At 37.4% G+C, this 16,177-nt stretch overlaps 1 protein-coding gene across 1 annotated transcript in view; it reads right to left on the bottom strand.

The window, feature by feature from the left end:
• Nucleotides 1-15,416, bottom strand: part of EML4 (EMAP like 4) — a 1,975,061-nt gene extending 1,959,645 nt beyond the window's left edge. The window contains exon 1 of the mRNA XM_044060268.1: nucleotides 15,177-15,416. Within this exon, the coding sequence (XP_043916203.1) occupies nucleotides 15,177-15,201 (25 nt within the window). The 5' untranslated portion in view covers nucleotides 15,202-15,416. The remainder of the gene's footprint in view (nucleotides 1-15,176) is intronic.
• Between the last annotated feature and the right edge of the window lie 761 nt (nucleotides 15,417-16,177).

Below are 16,177 nucleotides of genomic sequence, written 5' to 3'. Positions count from 1 at the left end.
ATAAGGATACATACTCTAATTCACTACTACACTATAGTAATGCACATCCGAAACACCAAAAAAAGAGGGGTGATAAAGGGCCAAATGGTCAGGGCTGCACGTATGTGGACTTTTGAAACTGATTTTTTAGCTGAGTGTGATTTATTGGTGCAGATGTTTCCAAAGAGGGGGTACCCTAATGGCTTGCTTTGTGAATTGGCCCATGAGGTTATTAATAAGAGGGCCACAGGGAATTTCAAAGCAATTCTCAGTTTTTTGGATGGGGGGTAATAACCAGAATAGGGGACAAGGTCAAAATTTTAAAGAAAAGATTAACGAAGTAGGTAATTACCCTCACTCATTTATTACCACCGTTTGTCCAAATTTCTGGCTTATCAAACACCTGCTAAGGATGAATTGGGAAATAATAAACACAAATGAGTGGTTGGAAAAGTTAGGGTCTCCCCCACAGATAGTTTTTAGGAGAGCCAAAAACTTCAAGAGTCAACCTGAAACTAAGCCAGTTATTTCAGCTAGGGTGCCCGAAATGTACAAGTGTGAAGCTTGTGCATACTGTAAGTATATGTGCATGGGCAACAAGTATAAAATAATGGGTGTTGACTATTCCAACAGGGCAAGATTGAATTGCAACTCTACTACGGTAGTTTATGTAGCCCAGTGCCAGTCTTGCAGTGGTTATTATACAGGCAAAGCCGAGCGTAAATTGAGAGAGAGGGTATATGAACACTTTATAACATCCAAAACGGGAAAATAGAAAATGCCTTAGCTAAGCATGTGAAGGATAATCCAGGACATTTCTTTTTTTAATCAAATTGAATATGATGGGGGGGGGGTCCCTTAAGTGTAGAATTGGAGGTGCGGGAATTATATTGGCAGATAAGAACTAGGGCATACATAAAACCAGGTTTGAATGATGTGTGCTCTATATCCAGTGTGTTAAAGATGAAAAGTTTACAAAGATGATTATTTGTTACTTTGCATTTACACCATCCCCCCCCCCCACACACACACACACACACACACACACACACACACACACACTTTTTATCCCTCTCCTTTTTCTTACCTTGTGGTGCCTTGTTTCCATTGAAAATGATCATGCTTCAATGTAAAAATGATTTATGAATTCTTACTTAGGTAGTCCAGTGAATTTACATTTAGGATGTATGCTTTAAGTGTTAATAAGTTTTTAAAGATATAAGTGGCACTATATTTAATGTTAAATAGACGTGTATGTTTTTAAGAATTAATGGATGAGTATGCCATGTGACTTTTAGGTTTGGTATTTAAATCAATATGTCTTGCTTCACCTTTGTCTGAAAAAGTTAAGTAGAATAAAACTTGATGAAAGCAGTAACTTTTTTGAACTTGAAAATCCAGTGTCTGCCTTTTTTGTTTGTTTTTGATCTCTTCCAAAAAGTGTTTGGAGTGCCTATGTTTCCTCCCCCCTCTTCTAGACCTAACCCTAAAGGGTGACCAGTGCTACGTCTTTTGGATGTTGGTAACTGCAGGAGGGGGTTGCCATCCACATCAGTGGTGGCGGAAGAATCTTCCCCATAAGTGAAACTGACAGTATTTCGTGTTTTCTTAAGGATAGATTTGGGTCTCTTGTGCTTATCAGGCAATGATTTGTTCTGGTTCCTCCCCACAAGGGGGCTGTTGTATGGCATAAAGGGCTGGCCTTTCTGATAATCACCTAGATCTCATTGGAATTTTTTCATTTTTCTATTCTTAAATTGTTGTCCAAGAGATAATAAATCAGGGCTCAATTCATCCAAACCCTTCCCTGTAGCTAGGTAAGGATTCAAAATTTTTAATTTGCAAGCAAAGATCTTCCACTACCTTAATCCCATTATCCACTGTCTGTTCATAATACCCTGTTAGGGCATCCACAAACCCCAAAGATGTATTCTGTTGAAATTTGTACCATTCTTCCAATAATATGTAATCGGCCTGATAAACCAAAGGTTGTAACCTTACTCTTAAACCCCTGGAGCTAATACCTTTGGTCCAGTAGGCTTTGTATAGTTTTAGATGCCACACGTTGCTTCTAAGCCCTTTCATCTGTTTGGTTAGTTTTTGAAAAGCCAACTTAAATTGGGTAGAAGGGTCATGTATATTAGGTTCAGAGATTCCTGAAATAGTGTCACCTAAACCAAATACTTGTAAATTGTCCTTGTCAGATGATAAACCTCTAACAATGCTTGTCAAATCCATATTGAACTAGAAATGTCAATCCCAAAATGATTAGCAATAATAAGCTGAAAGATTATAGCACATGAATGGACATCGGTTTAGACTGGCTGAGAATATATGGTTATAAACCACAACTATTAAACCTGAAAGTGTATGAAAAAAATATATATATAGCCAGGGCAAAGAAAGAAAAACAAAGAATCTAAATCACACTATCAAAGCACCAATGATGCCAACCAAGTCAAAAAATTGGTTATTAACTCATGATGGAAATAAAGTCAACCAATACAATATAGTAACTAGAGATGTTAAGTTCTCCCGAACAAATGCTAATGGTCATGAATGTATTCCAATAATCACAAAACCATGTATTCAAGCTAGAAGAAAGGGAATAATAATAGTATTTGCGGGAAATCGAATATACAAGCAAATCAAACCATATATTAACACAAAACTACGTTCTCTAGTTAATTATAACAACATAATGCCAGGGAGCAATAATAGTCTTTGTGTATAAAATGTTAACAGTAGTAATTGTAAATGCTTGTTTAGAACACCTAATCCACACAACACTACGTTCCCCTATTTTTATACCTGCTCAAAAGTTTTACAACATATATTAATAAACCATAAACATCATATTGGGAGGAACATACATGCCAAGTAAACTGACTGAAATGGAAACAGGTGTGAAAGGAATACTTAGTAAAAAATATAGCTTAACTAGCCCTGTATAACCATGTTGTTGCTCCATCAAAGTATAATAACAACAACCAGAGTAAATACGATGCCAGTCATATGCATAAATCAAACCAACCCCTTTAAGCTTCCAAAAAGCATAAACCAATTAGATGGCAATACGAAAACCATCCTAAATAGTAACCATAAGGGATAACATGACATCTACATAATAATAATTCAAGAACAAACCAAAAATATATACTTATACTTCAATTTGTTAACCAAAATATATACAAACCCATACCTGAAAAAAAACGCAAAATGTCCACAAATTGTCCATATAATTAGAAAACAGAGCACTGGAAAATAAAGTTATATATCTATGTCGGAAGTGTCATAAAAACTTCAATGGGAAAATATCTATCTTGATAGTTCACAATACCTCGACCGTATAGCTGTAAAAAAATATCACGCAGTTAACCAAAAGAATCAGTTAAGGCCCAAATTGAAAATGACAAGAACAATGTCAGATAACGGTTGGTAGTTACCACACCTGAATAAAAGTCTGGGCCCAAAAGCCGTTCCCCAACCAAGTAAATGCAAGCCCAAAGTCACCTTAACGATTTAGGTTATATCCAGACATCCGTTTAAGTCAAAAAACAATGGGTGAAAATCCTGTGTTAATCCCAATGGAGATACGAAATAGAGACGTTAACTGGGTCCAGGAGCTCACATGTGACTGCAAAATGGTTCACCGTCGTATATTCCAAAAAGTGGTTGAAAGCAAATAATATTCAAAGTTTTGCAAAATCAGCTAGACATATGACCGGACAGTGGAGATCACATAAATCTGATGATCCCCACAGAAGAATAAACATCCAGCTCTGCCCTGATGTGCGGCAACCCAATAAAATGCCAACAGCGAGAACACCAAATGTAGCACAAAGTCAATCCAAAAACTCCTCACCAGTACGGCAAGTGGAGAGGCCCAAGAAATCAAAACAAATCCAAAATATAGGGCCAGCACCAAAAATGAAGTTGCCAAATATGTATTTATTAAATAAACATATACAAAATACTAAGGGTGTAAACTACCCCTAGTAATGCCCAAAAGTGCTCCAAGAATAGCAAACCGGTTTTGGCAATACTAGCCTTCTTCATCACAGCTAACCTTAAGTCTTACCAGCGACTCTAACCACACGGATTCTGTCAGATAAACCAGTTAGCTATCTACTGCATAATATAAGGATGTATAGTCAGATTTAGAAGTCCATCAATAATGCCTGCAAAAGGTCTTGGCCAAGACTAGATGACCTGTATTTATTGCAATTAACCAAAAGAAGACTGAAAATGGTGTTCTGAGTGATATTTACAAAGATTCTTTCATGTATCTATAAAATTACTAGCATTTTTTTCTCTCATTACCATATACTTCTACATGGAGATGAGCTATCTTTGGGTATAAGCAATAAAACATGAAAGCAATTAACATGGTGTACTTGCGTAAATGTATGAGGTACAATGTAATTAAAATGTAAAGGTGCACAGGAAAGCAGATCAGTCAAAAATAGGTTGTGTGAAACTGGAAAGTGAGTAAGTAAGTAAACATAGTTGCCTCCCAAACAGACTTAATACATTTAACATATCAGTGCATACTTAGTGTATTTGTTTACAAATAGCCAGTGCACTTTTTCTTACTGCAAAAAGTTTGTTTCACTAAAGCATGCAAGCCATTTCACACATATGGGAAGGAACCAGAAATAATCCCATCAGTGTAAAGTGGGAACATAAACTCTAAAATATACTTTAGGCAAGGGTAACCTTACTTTTAAAACAAGTAATGCCTGTGGGTATAGACACCAATTTGAGGCAACTTCTTTTATCTGTAGGAGTAAATAATTTTATTTTGAAAGTGTAGACACTTTGTGTGTTTGCTGTTACCTAAAAATATGATGGGGTTCTGAAAATTTAGTGTTTTATTTGTTTGTATTCACGTGACCAAAAAGTCTAAAAAATGTGACATGGAGATGAGAAGAAGCAACTGCCTGTCAGATATTAGTGTCTTCATAAAAGTTAAATGTTGGAAATGTACATTCATAATTAATGTCATAATGGCTATTCTTTTGATATTATCCTGGAATGTAAATGGCCTTGCAGCTATGGACAAAAAGCAAAGAATACTGAAGTATATTAAGGAATGTATGGTACAAATATTAATACTGCAGAGACTCATTTGGACAGAAACAAATGTGAATTTAACAAAGAAAATGTTTCAGGGTACACTTTCCCCAGAGTATCAGACAAAGGAAAAGGAGCAATAATACTAGTGTCTCCAATAGTGATAGAACAGAAAAAGGCAATAAAAGTAAATTTGTGGTAGAAAACGGTCACTCACAGAGGAGGAGGAGGATTATGCTGACAAGTATTTATATTCCACAAAAGCTGGTATTATGGATTTTTTTTGAGAAATAATCTGCTTTCAGCAGGGAGTAGTAATTATGGGTTGGGACTGGAACTTGATTTGTAATAGTAAAGCTATACCAAAAGGATCTAGAAGGGAAAATTCTAACAAAAGTGGATAGATTCCCAAAAAATATGTGACGATAATTGGTATGGAAGATGAGAATTTAGTATTAGGAACTCACGACAAAATTTACATATTATTCCCCAACGTAAAATAACAGGGCAAGACTGGATAGACATTACATTTCACAAGATCATTTGTATTTAATTGAAAGCTTTGATACAAGTCAAATAACTATTTCTGCTCATGCACCAATAAAAACTAAGTTAAAGATGCAAGGTAATGACGTTAAAATGAGGCATTACCTATATTTTATTTAGAGAAAGGAATTTGAGGAATGAGCAGTGGAAATGATTTGAAAACTATTAGGGAAGACAGAAATTTCTTTATATGTGGCAGCTACTGAGTGGAACAAAACAGATTAAAAATGGGAAAGAAACAAGGTATAAATATGAGAGAATGAGACATGGGAAAGAAGAAATAGAAATTATTTACAGCACTGAGAAAGGTAAAAGTACTGAATAATACGGGGAATCACACAGAACAAGAAGAAAGGTTGCTGTGAAAACACTGCTGTTATAACAACTCCAAAAAAAAAAATAAATAAAAAAAAATAAACTTTAGCACAACCACTTGGGCAAAGGAAAGTATTAATGGTTGGCGCCAAAGTTAGGGAGCCTGTCACAAGAAAAATTACCAGAGATCATATACAGGTATTGTTACGAAACTGTATAAAAGTAGAGGGATGCAGAAACCAAGAAAAGGCACAAACAGAAATATTTATGGAAGACTTAATTATGCCAAGCGTAGAGGAAGATGAGGCTCCCCAAACCAGGAGTAGACCATGGAAACTTGGACATTGTGAGGGAAGACAGTCACAAAGACATGCAACGTTTTAACAGTATTTTAAAAGGAGGGGGAAGTACCAGTATCTTGGAAGCAATGTACGATGGCTGTATTGCTCAAAGAGGGTAAAGACCTTTCAGACCCAGCTTCATATGGACCCATTTCAATTTTAAACCATTGCTATAATGTCTGTGTTTTCACCAGCTAAGAGAAAGGTAGAGGTGCTGCCAAAATTGATAGACATGGCTCAATGTGGCTTTGTTGTGGGAAGGCAAACATTTGACAGCATTAATAGAACAATGATAATCCAGAAGGAAGCAGAATGTAAGAAAATAACACTACTGTTGGAGAGTCTTGTTGCAGAGAAAGTATCCAAGGCAGGTATTTCATTTTGCCATTTATGACACAGAAAATAACAGACTCTCTAATTTATGGATATAAATAGTATGGTAGTCACAAAACGTTAGCTATATTTGCAGATGGTATTATTTTGTACTTCAAAAATACAGAAAAGGAAATTTTGGAGTTGAGTAACATTTTGAGATGAAACAGAGACTGTAGAAGTAAACCATGTATCCATAAATTAATTGGCAGAGCAACATCTGTACATACAGGGCCACAGTGAGATAAAGTATTTACGTGTAGGGATTAATAAATCTGTTATGGCATCTAAGGGTATGTGGGAAAAGACTAAACAAAAGAAACACTGGGAGCTCTTGATTTTGGAGTATAATAACATAAAAGTAGTGAAAATGTTTTTAGTCCTTTTAGTTTTATATACACATCAGGCATATTATCAACCAGAATACAGGTTGTGGATGATAACCATTAAAGGGTTTCAGGAAATTATTTGGGAAGGGAAAAGGACAAGAATTAATTTAGTTAAGTTGAGCATCCTTAGTAAAATAAGATGGTTTAGGTTGACCTGATTTGAAGGGATACTTTACAGTTATACAGTTAAGACTCAAATACATGACACAAGCAAATGGTTTCAAATCAAGAGGACAGGGATGATGATGAAATGGGGGAAGTTTGACAAATGGGTAGGATTTTGGATACAGACCCTTAAGAAGAAGAATTACAACCATACATATCATATTCAATAAAGTAACAGAAAGTATTCTAAGAATTTAGCCAACATGGGAACAGATAAAAGATATTTTGCCAATAGGGTAACTGCAAGTAGCAGGTACAGAGAATATGCAAGACAGATGGAAATTAGTGGAGAAATCTGGAAACAATTACTTATAGAGGGAAAGGTAAGATAAGCGGGTAAGACCAAACAGAAGTTCAGACTGTGGGTCAAAGATAGTCTTCCCTACCATGGATGGACAGAGTTCAGGCATAGAGAATAAGGGAGTGCTAAGTGAAAGATCAACTCTGGTAGAGTTTTTAGTTGATGCTAGGAGAGAGACTGCTATTAAAAAAAGAATTATTAACAGCGTACATAAAATATAGTATAACTATAAGAATCAGAGGAGGTTAAAAAACATTGGAAAGAGATATTTTAAAGGAAATTTATAAAGGAATCATTGAAGGACATCTGTATGACACCCAGGTATGTGACAAATTCAAGAAGATTTAGGATTTTTTCTTGGAATTGGTTGCATAGGTATTTTATATACCAAGCAGATGTCAGAGAATTTTTCCTTGCAAATGCTGGAGGTGTGATGGGAAAAAGAGGCATTTTTGTGGAGTGTAACGATTTGGCAAATTTAAAAAAAAAAATCCCTACAGAGTATTTTGCCAGGATTGTTGGGGGAAGCAAATGGTTCTAACTAACAAAGACAAACTAACCCCTCACCTAAACACACTGTTCAAACTCAGCATCTCCACAGGCTACGTACCCACAGAGTGGAGCAAAGCAATGGTTATTCCGCTCCACAAAGGTGGAGCCACAACATACCCCGGGAACTATTGCCCTATAAGCCTGACTAGCTTGGTCTGCAAAGCTATGGAGCGCATCATCATAGAACTCATTAACAGAGACATTGGGAACCTCCAAACAATGGACCCTACCCAGTTCAGCTTTGTTAAGGGCAGATCATGCCTCCTAAACCTTTGAGACAGTTACCAAGGCTGTAGACGATGGAAAGGTGGCACAGACAGCCTACCCAGACCTCGCTAATGCCTTCAACACCATTCCCCATTCTGGTATTATAGACAAGCCCACCAGCCTGAACATAAACCCCTACGTCACAAGATGGGTTGCCAACTGGTTCACGGACAGAACCCACATGGTGAGAGTTGTGGGAGCTAGGTCTGACTCTAAACTTGTTACAAGTGGCGTTCACCAGGGCTCAGTCCTAGGACCCCTCCTGTTCAGCATATATTTCTCAGAGGTTTAGGCAAACACAGGAGGACTATGGCTGACCAAGTTCGCAGACGACTGCAAACTAGGGGCTATAACTGACACTCCGGCTGACACAGACATCCTCCAAAAGGGTCTCACTGAGACGGATACCTGTTGTCAAAATCATGGCCTCAAGCTAAATGCCAAAAAGTGCATAGTCATCCCCTTTGGAAAAAACAAAGTACCCACAAACTACCACATAGGTCGTAGTCCCCTAAAGACGGAAGATGTAATAAGGGATCTGGGGACCCAAGTAGATAGTAATCTCACCTTTGATAATCACACTGCCAAAGTGGTTAGAAAATCCTTCTACATGGCCCACCTAATCACAAAAGGGTTCGCATCTAGATCAGAAGAGGTCATTGTGCCCCTCTACTCATCACTCATCAGACACATCATAGAGTACAATGCCCCATTTGGGATGTACCTTACAAGACACCTGCAACAGCTGGAAGGACCAAAGAAGTACCTCACCAAGAGGATCACTGGCCTCTAACAGATGCCCTATGCAGCTTGACTGAAGAAACCCCAGCTGTACTCAGTTGCATACTGCCTACTCAGAGGTGATCTCTGCCTGACATACAAGGCCATGTCCAAACCAGAACTGATGGACATGCTCCACCTAAAGAAAACCTTATCCCCTCGAGCCACATGCTCCAGGGATCTAAACCTCACCACAACAATAAATAGGACGTGCTGGAGGGATAGATTCCTGTCCCAGAGACTTCCCATGCTTTGGAACAAGATTCCAATCTACATTAGGCAGAGCTCCTCACTAACACTCTTCAAGAGAAACCTTGACGAGTGGATGGGAAACGGAACGTTTACCTCGGGGATCACTTCAGTGGCTCTGCTGGACAGAGGCACAGGGAACTAATCTAAGGGGGTGGCAAAAGCCTACACATTCTGGCTAGGCTTATAAATGCCTTCGGGCAGATAGATCCTTGAACCTAAGGATCTGATTATTTTGAGCTAGGGCAAAGGACCTCCATTGCATAGACAAAGTAGGGTTTTACTGAGCTTAATGCAATTAGCTGCCAAAAATGCAATCACTAGAAAACAGAAATAAAAATCTGAACCAGCCTTGACTGACATACTGAATACTGTAAAAAGGATAAAGAACCAAAGGTGGGATCTTTAGAATAGGGAAGGAGAAAATTACAGAAAAAAATGGAATTTGTAGGAACACATGCAGACTAATGTTCAGGAGAAGTAAGGTTAAAGGGAAAACAGGAATGGTACAATTTATGTAATACTAGAGAAACTGATAGTTGTTAAAAAGAAAACATATGCACAATGCATGAGAAATATCATTATGGCTTGTTTTCTCTACTATTGTATGTGTACTGCAATTTAATAAAAATGAACACAAAGGAATGTTCTCCAGTATACTTGTGTTGCATAATTTCAAAAAGGTATCAAACATTTCCCACAGCTGAGTAATACTAAGCAAGTACATACCATCAGCTTCATAGAAAGGCCTTACTTCTCACCCCAAACTCTTGTCTGATTCCCTAATTTGGCTTGGGACTGCACTTAATCACTTTTGGGGGGGAGCATCTTGTCAATAAACAACATTCATGCAGTGGAAGGGAAGAGCCAGTTGCTTTTAAAGTATAGTTAAAGGTCTGCAAGTTAGAATAGAATATTGATTTGAGGGGGGAGCAGCTCTTGGTGGATGTGTACAATGCTATGGGAGGTCAGAGTTGGGTAGTGGCTTGGGGGTCTTTCTATGTTATGATATGGCCCAAAAAGTTCTGGCAATACTTGTGTTTCTATTCCTGACACAGCATTACAAACTCTAAGCATCTTAAGAAATGACAGACTCAAGTCTTTCTCGAAAATGATGCATAATAAATCAGTCAGGTTCTCTAAATTGTATGAGTCAATATCACCTCTGTGCTGGAGATGTAAATGTAGAGCTATTTGTAAAAATATATAACTGTCTACAACAGAACACTGGCCACAGGTACAGATTTTGTTGCATATAATATGGTCTGATAATGTGACTATGAAATCATTAGTGTTGATTTAACACCCCAGTTGCGAAAGGTTGTCTTCAATCCTAGTATCACTGCTACAGGAAGCAGTGTCCGTCATAAATAATATAAAGGAAAGATCATTATTTTCCACTGATTAGAAAATGTGCATTTGTCACACACTATTTACCACATGGAAACTTCCACAAGAAAAATTGGAAAAAAAATGTGCTATTCAATTTATGGGACGATGGTTTAATTAAACTACGATGTTATTCACATTTAAGTGAATAATTTACTTATTATACATTAGCCAAGTATGGGGTGGCCATGGTGGTGCAGCAGTTAGCACTGTTGCCACACAGCAAGAGGTTCTCTGGTTTGATTCTTGGCTGGGGTGCCTTCTGTGCGGAGTCTGCATGTCCTCCCTCCCTGTGGTCACGTGAGTTTCCTCTGGATGCTCTGGTATCCTCCCACATTCAAAAGACATGCAGTAGGTGGACTAGACACTCTAAATAGACTGTAGGTGAGAGTGTGTGTGCGAGTGAGTGGTAGGAATGAACTACTGCGGCACGGCTAGCCACTCGGTGGTGTAAACTTTGGCTCAAGATGATTTTCACTGCTGAAGTGACACTCCAACCACATCTGCAAAAATAGGAAAAGGGGTTGAGGATGGATGGATAGATTAGCCAAGTTAGTCTTATTTGGCAATGACCAGATACAGAGGGAACTAAGGGAGAAAAATCACCACAAGTGTTAGATATACTGGATACATAAACAAAAATAAGACATATATTTGGAAAGCTTCACAGGTAAATAAAAAGCAAACGCAATAATATGTGACAGAAGTATAATACAATGCTATACAATCAGCATGCAGAAAAATGTCGGGCTTACAGTATAAAGCAATTAAGTTGGTCCAATAACACACACACGCAGAATTAAAACACTTTTTTTATAGTTTTGTTGTGCTGTAAACAATATCTGGTCTAGAGTGGTGGCACAAATCATCACATAAAACTGCATGGGCACATAATATATAATTATACTTAAAGTACATGTCATGATGCCTTCAATGTCCACTGAAAAATGCCACTTAGGAAGTGAAGCATTGTGAAAAAATATGAACTTTAGTGATGTGTAACAAGCTACATAACCAATACTGGTTACTTGTATCAGTTTAACCAGTAAACGTGGCTACCAGAAGAACACTATACCAAAGTATCAAGCAGATGATCAAGAGGGAGCAGTAATTGCAAGAAAGCAGCTACAGCTAGCATTAAGTCCAATGTGCAAGGAAAACAGCTTGAGTTACAGACAAGCTACATAACCAATACTGGTTACTTGTATCAGTTTAACCAGTAAACGTGGCTACCAGAAGAACACTATACCAAAGTATCAAGCAGATGATCAAGAGGGAGCAGTAATTGCAAGACAGCAGCTACAGCTAGCATTAAGTCCAATGTGCAAGGAAAACAGCTTGAGTTACAGACAGCGAATATTAAGGGTAATACATTCAGTGGTTTAAGGACTTCTGTGACATTACACTTCCACACTCTGCTAAATTAGGAGAAGCCTTCATGTAAATATGTTAAATTGGATGTATTTCACTATAACTTGCCAACATGAAGAAAATGAGGTGGAATATACATTACAGAAATGCTTACATTTTAAGGGAATACCATAATTCCTAGTTTCCTCTTCCTTAGCTGTGTTTTGATTTGGATTGCATATGATGTCTATATGTTAATACAAAATCTATTATAACATTTAAATAAACATAATGATCACAGAATCAGAATCATAAACTTTGTTTACAGGTTTGCTGATACCTGACCTGCTCCTTGCAAACTCCTTTTGGCCACAACAGCAAGGGCCATTATAAAGCAACTTCAGACATGGTTTGTTAATCCGTAGGTCTCTGGGTGGTACAAGAACACTCATGTGGACAGACTAGGACAATGCAGATTCAACACTGAAACTGCTGGATGTTCAGATCAAAAACTCGCACAGCTTTTTTTTTTTTTTTTTTTTTTGCAACACCTGCCATTTATATTGTTATGTATTCATATTTTCTGATATCTGCAATGCTACAATTCATCAACAATGTTTTACAACATTTTAACATATATTATAGAACACTTTAAAATATGCCTAATAGGTTCATAGGTTCACAGGATAGTACTAGGCTAATTTGAAGCCTAGCCAGTTACCCCATGTGAGAATCAAACCCTGCACCTTGTGTCTTTAAGGTTAACACCTTAACCATTATGTCATCCTCCCAATTGTGTAATAAAACACAATTGACTTGATTATGATGTGTAATAGCTACATATCAAGCTATTCTACTTGAGCAAGACTAACACTAATTTACCACTTTACCACTTAGCTTCTCATCCCTTGACTTAGCTTCTCATCCCTTGACTAAGACCTCATTCTCTTACACACACTTTCTCTCTAGCTACTATTCGACACCAATCCATTTCCCCACTGCTAAAGAGTCATCCAAAACCTCACTTATCTTGTGTTCACACCCCACCAACACAACTTACTCCATGTAACAAAATGGCAAACGTCATGAATCTTCTTCATCCCAAAAGTAAACTTGCCTTGCAGAATACCAGGCTAACTGCAGAAAATGGAGTTTGCTTCTGGTGTCCCGCATTGCAGAACTGCATTTCCTGTTTGTACCTTCCTCCATCCAGGAAAATAATGCAGTGTTGGACAAAAGCCACTGACCAGTAGCTGCAGTTGCCACACCCATATGGAACCCACGTTCTGTTTTTTTCTGAAATGCTGTCTTTTCAAGCTGTATTATACAGGCAGCAAACTACTGCTACTGTGTCTGTGCAGCTTTCTCTTTCAGGATAAGCAGACATGATGTGCAATCCTGCTTCCTTGACTATCCTCCAAGAAAACCATGTCTCTGGTAAGGTTTTCAGTAAGCCATCACATTTTGAGCCTGTCGTATCACTGGAATAATCCAAAAACCACCATTAATTTGAAGGACCTGTTTCTCTCAATGCGGGATATAAATTCCTTATAAAGCTAATATTCCTTATAAAGCCTAATATTTTTTTTGCTTTCATGTGTTCACTTCATATAAAAATACTACTGTATATGCACAACTATAAAAGCAAGTGTGCGACATACTAATCTACATAAACATACAATAATTCTCTACAAGACTTTAAAACACTGATAAAAGTAATGTTAATACAAAGTTGAAATTATGAGAATTTTAGTGATAGCTGTGTGCAGTGTTCTTAAAAACAGATGTAACTTAGCACTTTAAACACATGGACTATGGTTTCCTAAGACATCTACACAGGCATAAATCTTAAAAAATAATGTAGGACCCACTTCTGAATCCAACATTAATGAACTACATACTATCTAAATAATATGCACTGCTAAATTGTATTTCACATGAGGAATTAACCACAAGTTTAAGAAATCAGTCCATATATATCAGCAATGATGCAGAACTACTCTAAGCTTCAGACATACTAAGAAATCAAATCTGGTTGTATATACTATTGATGGTGTCTTTTTCTGGAGACTCCCAGAGGTGTAGCTGTGGGAACACAATAAATTTCTATTATATCTTTAGACCATACACTGTTAAACATAACATATAGTGATCTGGTGTTAGCTTTGTAAATGCTGCTCAATTTTGCCAAGTTAAGAAAGTGAGTGACCTAAGAAGAAAGCATCTACACTTCATGATGTAATAAGCCTGATTGCAAATATGTTCTTACTGCAGTGTATCAAATCACCGTGCACTATATCAAATCAACTCAGAAAAGAGATGAGATTCCATGAGAATGACCTCATGCAGCTAAACCACAACAAATTATTCAATGATAATTATTTTTAACAAACAAGAAAACAAAGCAATAAAGAAATATCAATGGAGAAAACTTACAGCTAATTTTATTATAAGTATGAACTTTACCAAGAACATAACTGTTCAATAAGACGTACTACTATGCGCCTAATTCTTAATATTAAAGGTAAATACATATATATCAAAAAAGAATACAAAGCAACTTCATGATGAGTCATTTCACCAGCAAAATTCTCACTGAACATCAATATGAAAACGGATGGACGATTATGAACGGGCAATTACACAGGATGCAACAAGCCACATAACTATGATGCCTAGCCAAATCACTGTTCCTTTAACTCTGTCCCATGACTTACTAATGAGACAAGCTATTCTATTTGTGCTTACTGCTTGCATTAAAAATGGTATCCCACTTCCAACAAAACATATTAATGTTCAAGAAACGCTTATTTTAAACTGCAGTTGCCAGATGAAAAATAGGACAATTTCACTAGTAAGCTGCAACACTTCTGATTGTCTGACTTCGGTCATTAGCTCTGGACACAACAGTGACACTGAAGAATTGATGGACAACCTATTTGCCCATGCATGGAGGTATAACTATAAGGGCATCAGCACAACCGCAAATGACAACAACAAAAAAAAACTAATTAAGCAGCATCCCGTGTCTGCTCTTCAGGAACCAGAGCTCAGTTACACAATCAGCAAATGTTTACTAATACCCCGCTGGTGGCTGTCACTCACCCAAACTGCCTGCGAACCCATCCATGGCTGCAGAGGCTGCTAAAAATCCCAAGCGTCTGTTGCTGCTGCAAAGAAATCACTGTGCAATTAGCTAAACGCTGTGGTTGGCTGCCTTCCTTGTTCCACCACACCAGCTGCTTTTCTGTTCCTCTAGCTCCAAGATTATCAAATGCATGTAGCAACTCTTCTGTAAAGGTAGCTTTCACGCTTACGCACGCAAACAGCGCTCCGGGATTCGGGATCAGAGACTATACTGGTATGGATCTTTCTCGTTTCCGATTCCGACTGATGTGGCGCATACTGCTATCCGTAGTGCGTACATGGAAAAATCAAGTAGCAGTGTGGATTTTGTAAACGTTTCATGATTTTTAATAATACTATTTCGTTATTTTATGTGATTGTTTTCTTTTTGTCAGTATCTTGGATTGAATACTTGAAGTAGAATGCATAGAAAGACAAGGCAGACGAACAGTAAAACAAAAATCATAGCAACTGTATAGTTACTTATACGATGCGCTATTTTGCTAATTTTAGTGTTAAGACAAAAGACCACAACATGGGTGAAAGTTTTTTGTGGGCAAGATAACAAAATACATAAACGGAGCTTACAGTAAAGGATTGTTAATGATTTCTTGCTTCTTGTGTTCAGAAAGGCATACTAGAAGTAGTAACCTGGTGAGATAGTTATTTTAGATTGGGTTACTTACCGCCCTTTCTTTTGCCCAAAGTGGGAAACTACGGAGAATTGTAATTCTGCAGAGCCGACCAGTTGGTGACAAGAACTGGAGTTCATTTTTCTGCAAAAATTAAAGCTGTCTTTTGTACAATTTGAATTGTGTAATATGAAGGCATACTTCTCAACTGCCCAGATTTTCACCTCATATTTTCAGTCTGTTCCTCCTAAAATATGTGATTTAATGGCAAATGGGATCATCTGAGGAGTGAAGTCTCTAGATAATGACATACATTTGAGTTTGAGACTTAAAATCCTTCAGAAAATG

This window comes from Protopterus annectens, chromosome 1.part0 (genome assembly GCF_019279795.1).
Source record: "Protopterus annectens isolate FY-2018-M chromosome 1.part0, PAN1.0, whole genome shotgun sequence".
NCBI classification, from domain to species: domain Eukaryota; kingdom Metazoa; phylum Chordata; order Ceratodontiformes; family Protopteridae; genus Protopterus; species Protopterus annectens.
The sequence above is the reverse complement of the archived record's forward strand: the minus strand, read 5'-3'. Positions and strand labels throughout refer to the sequence as shown.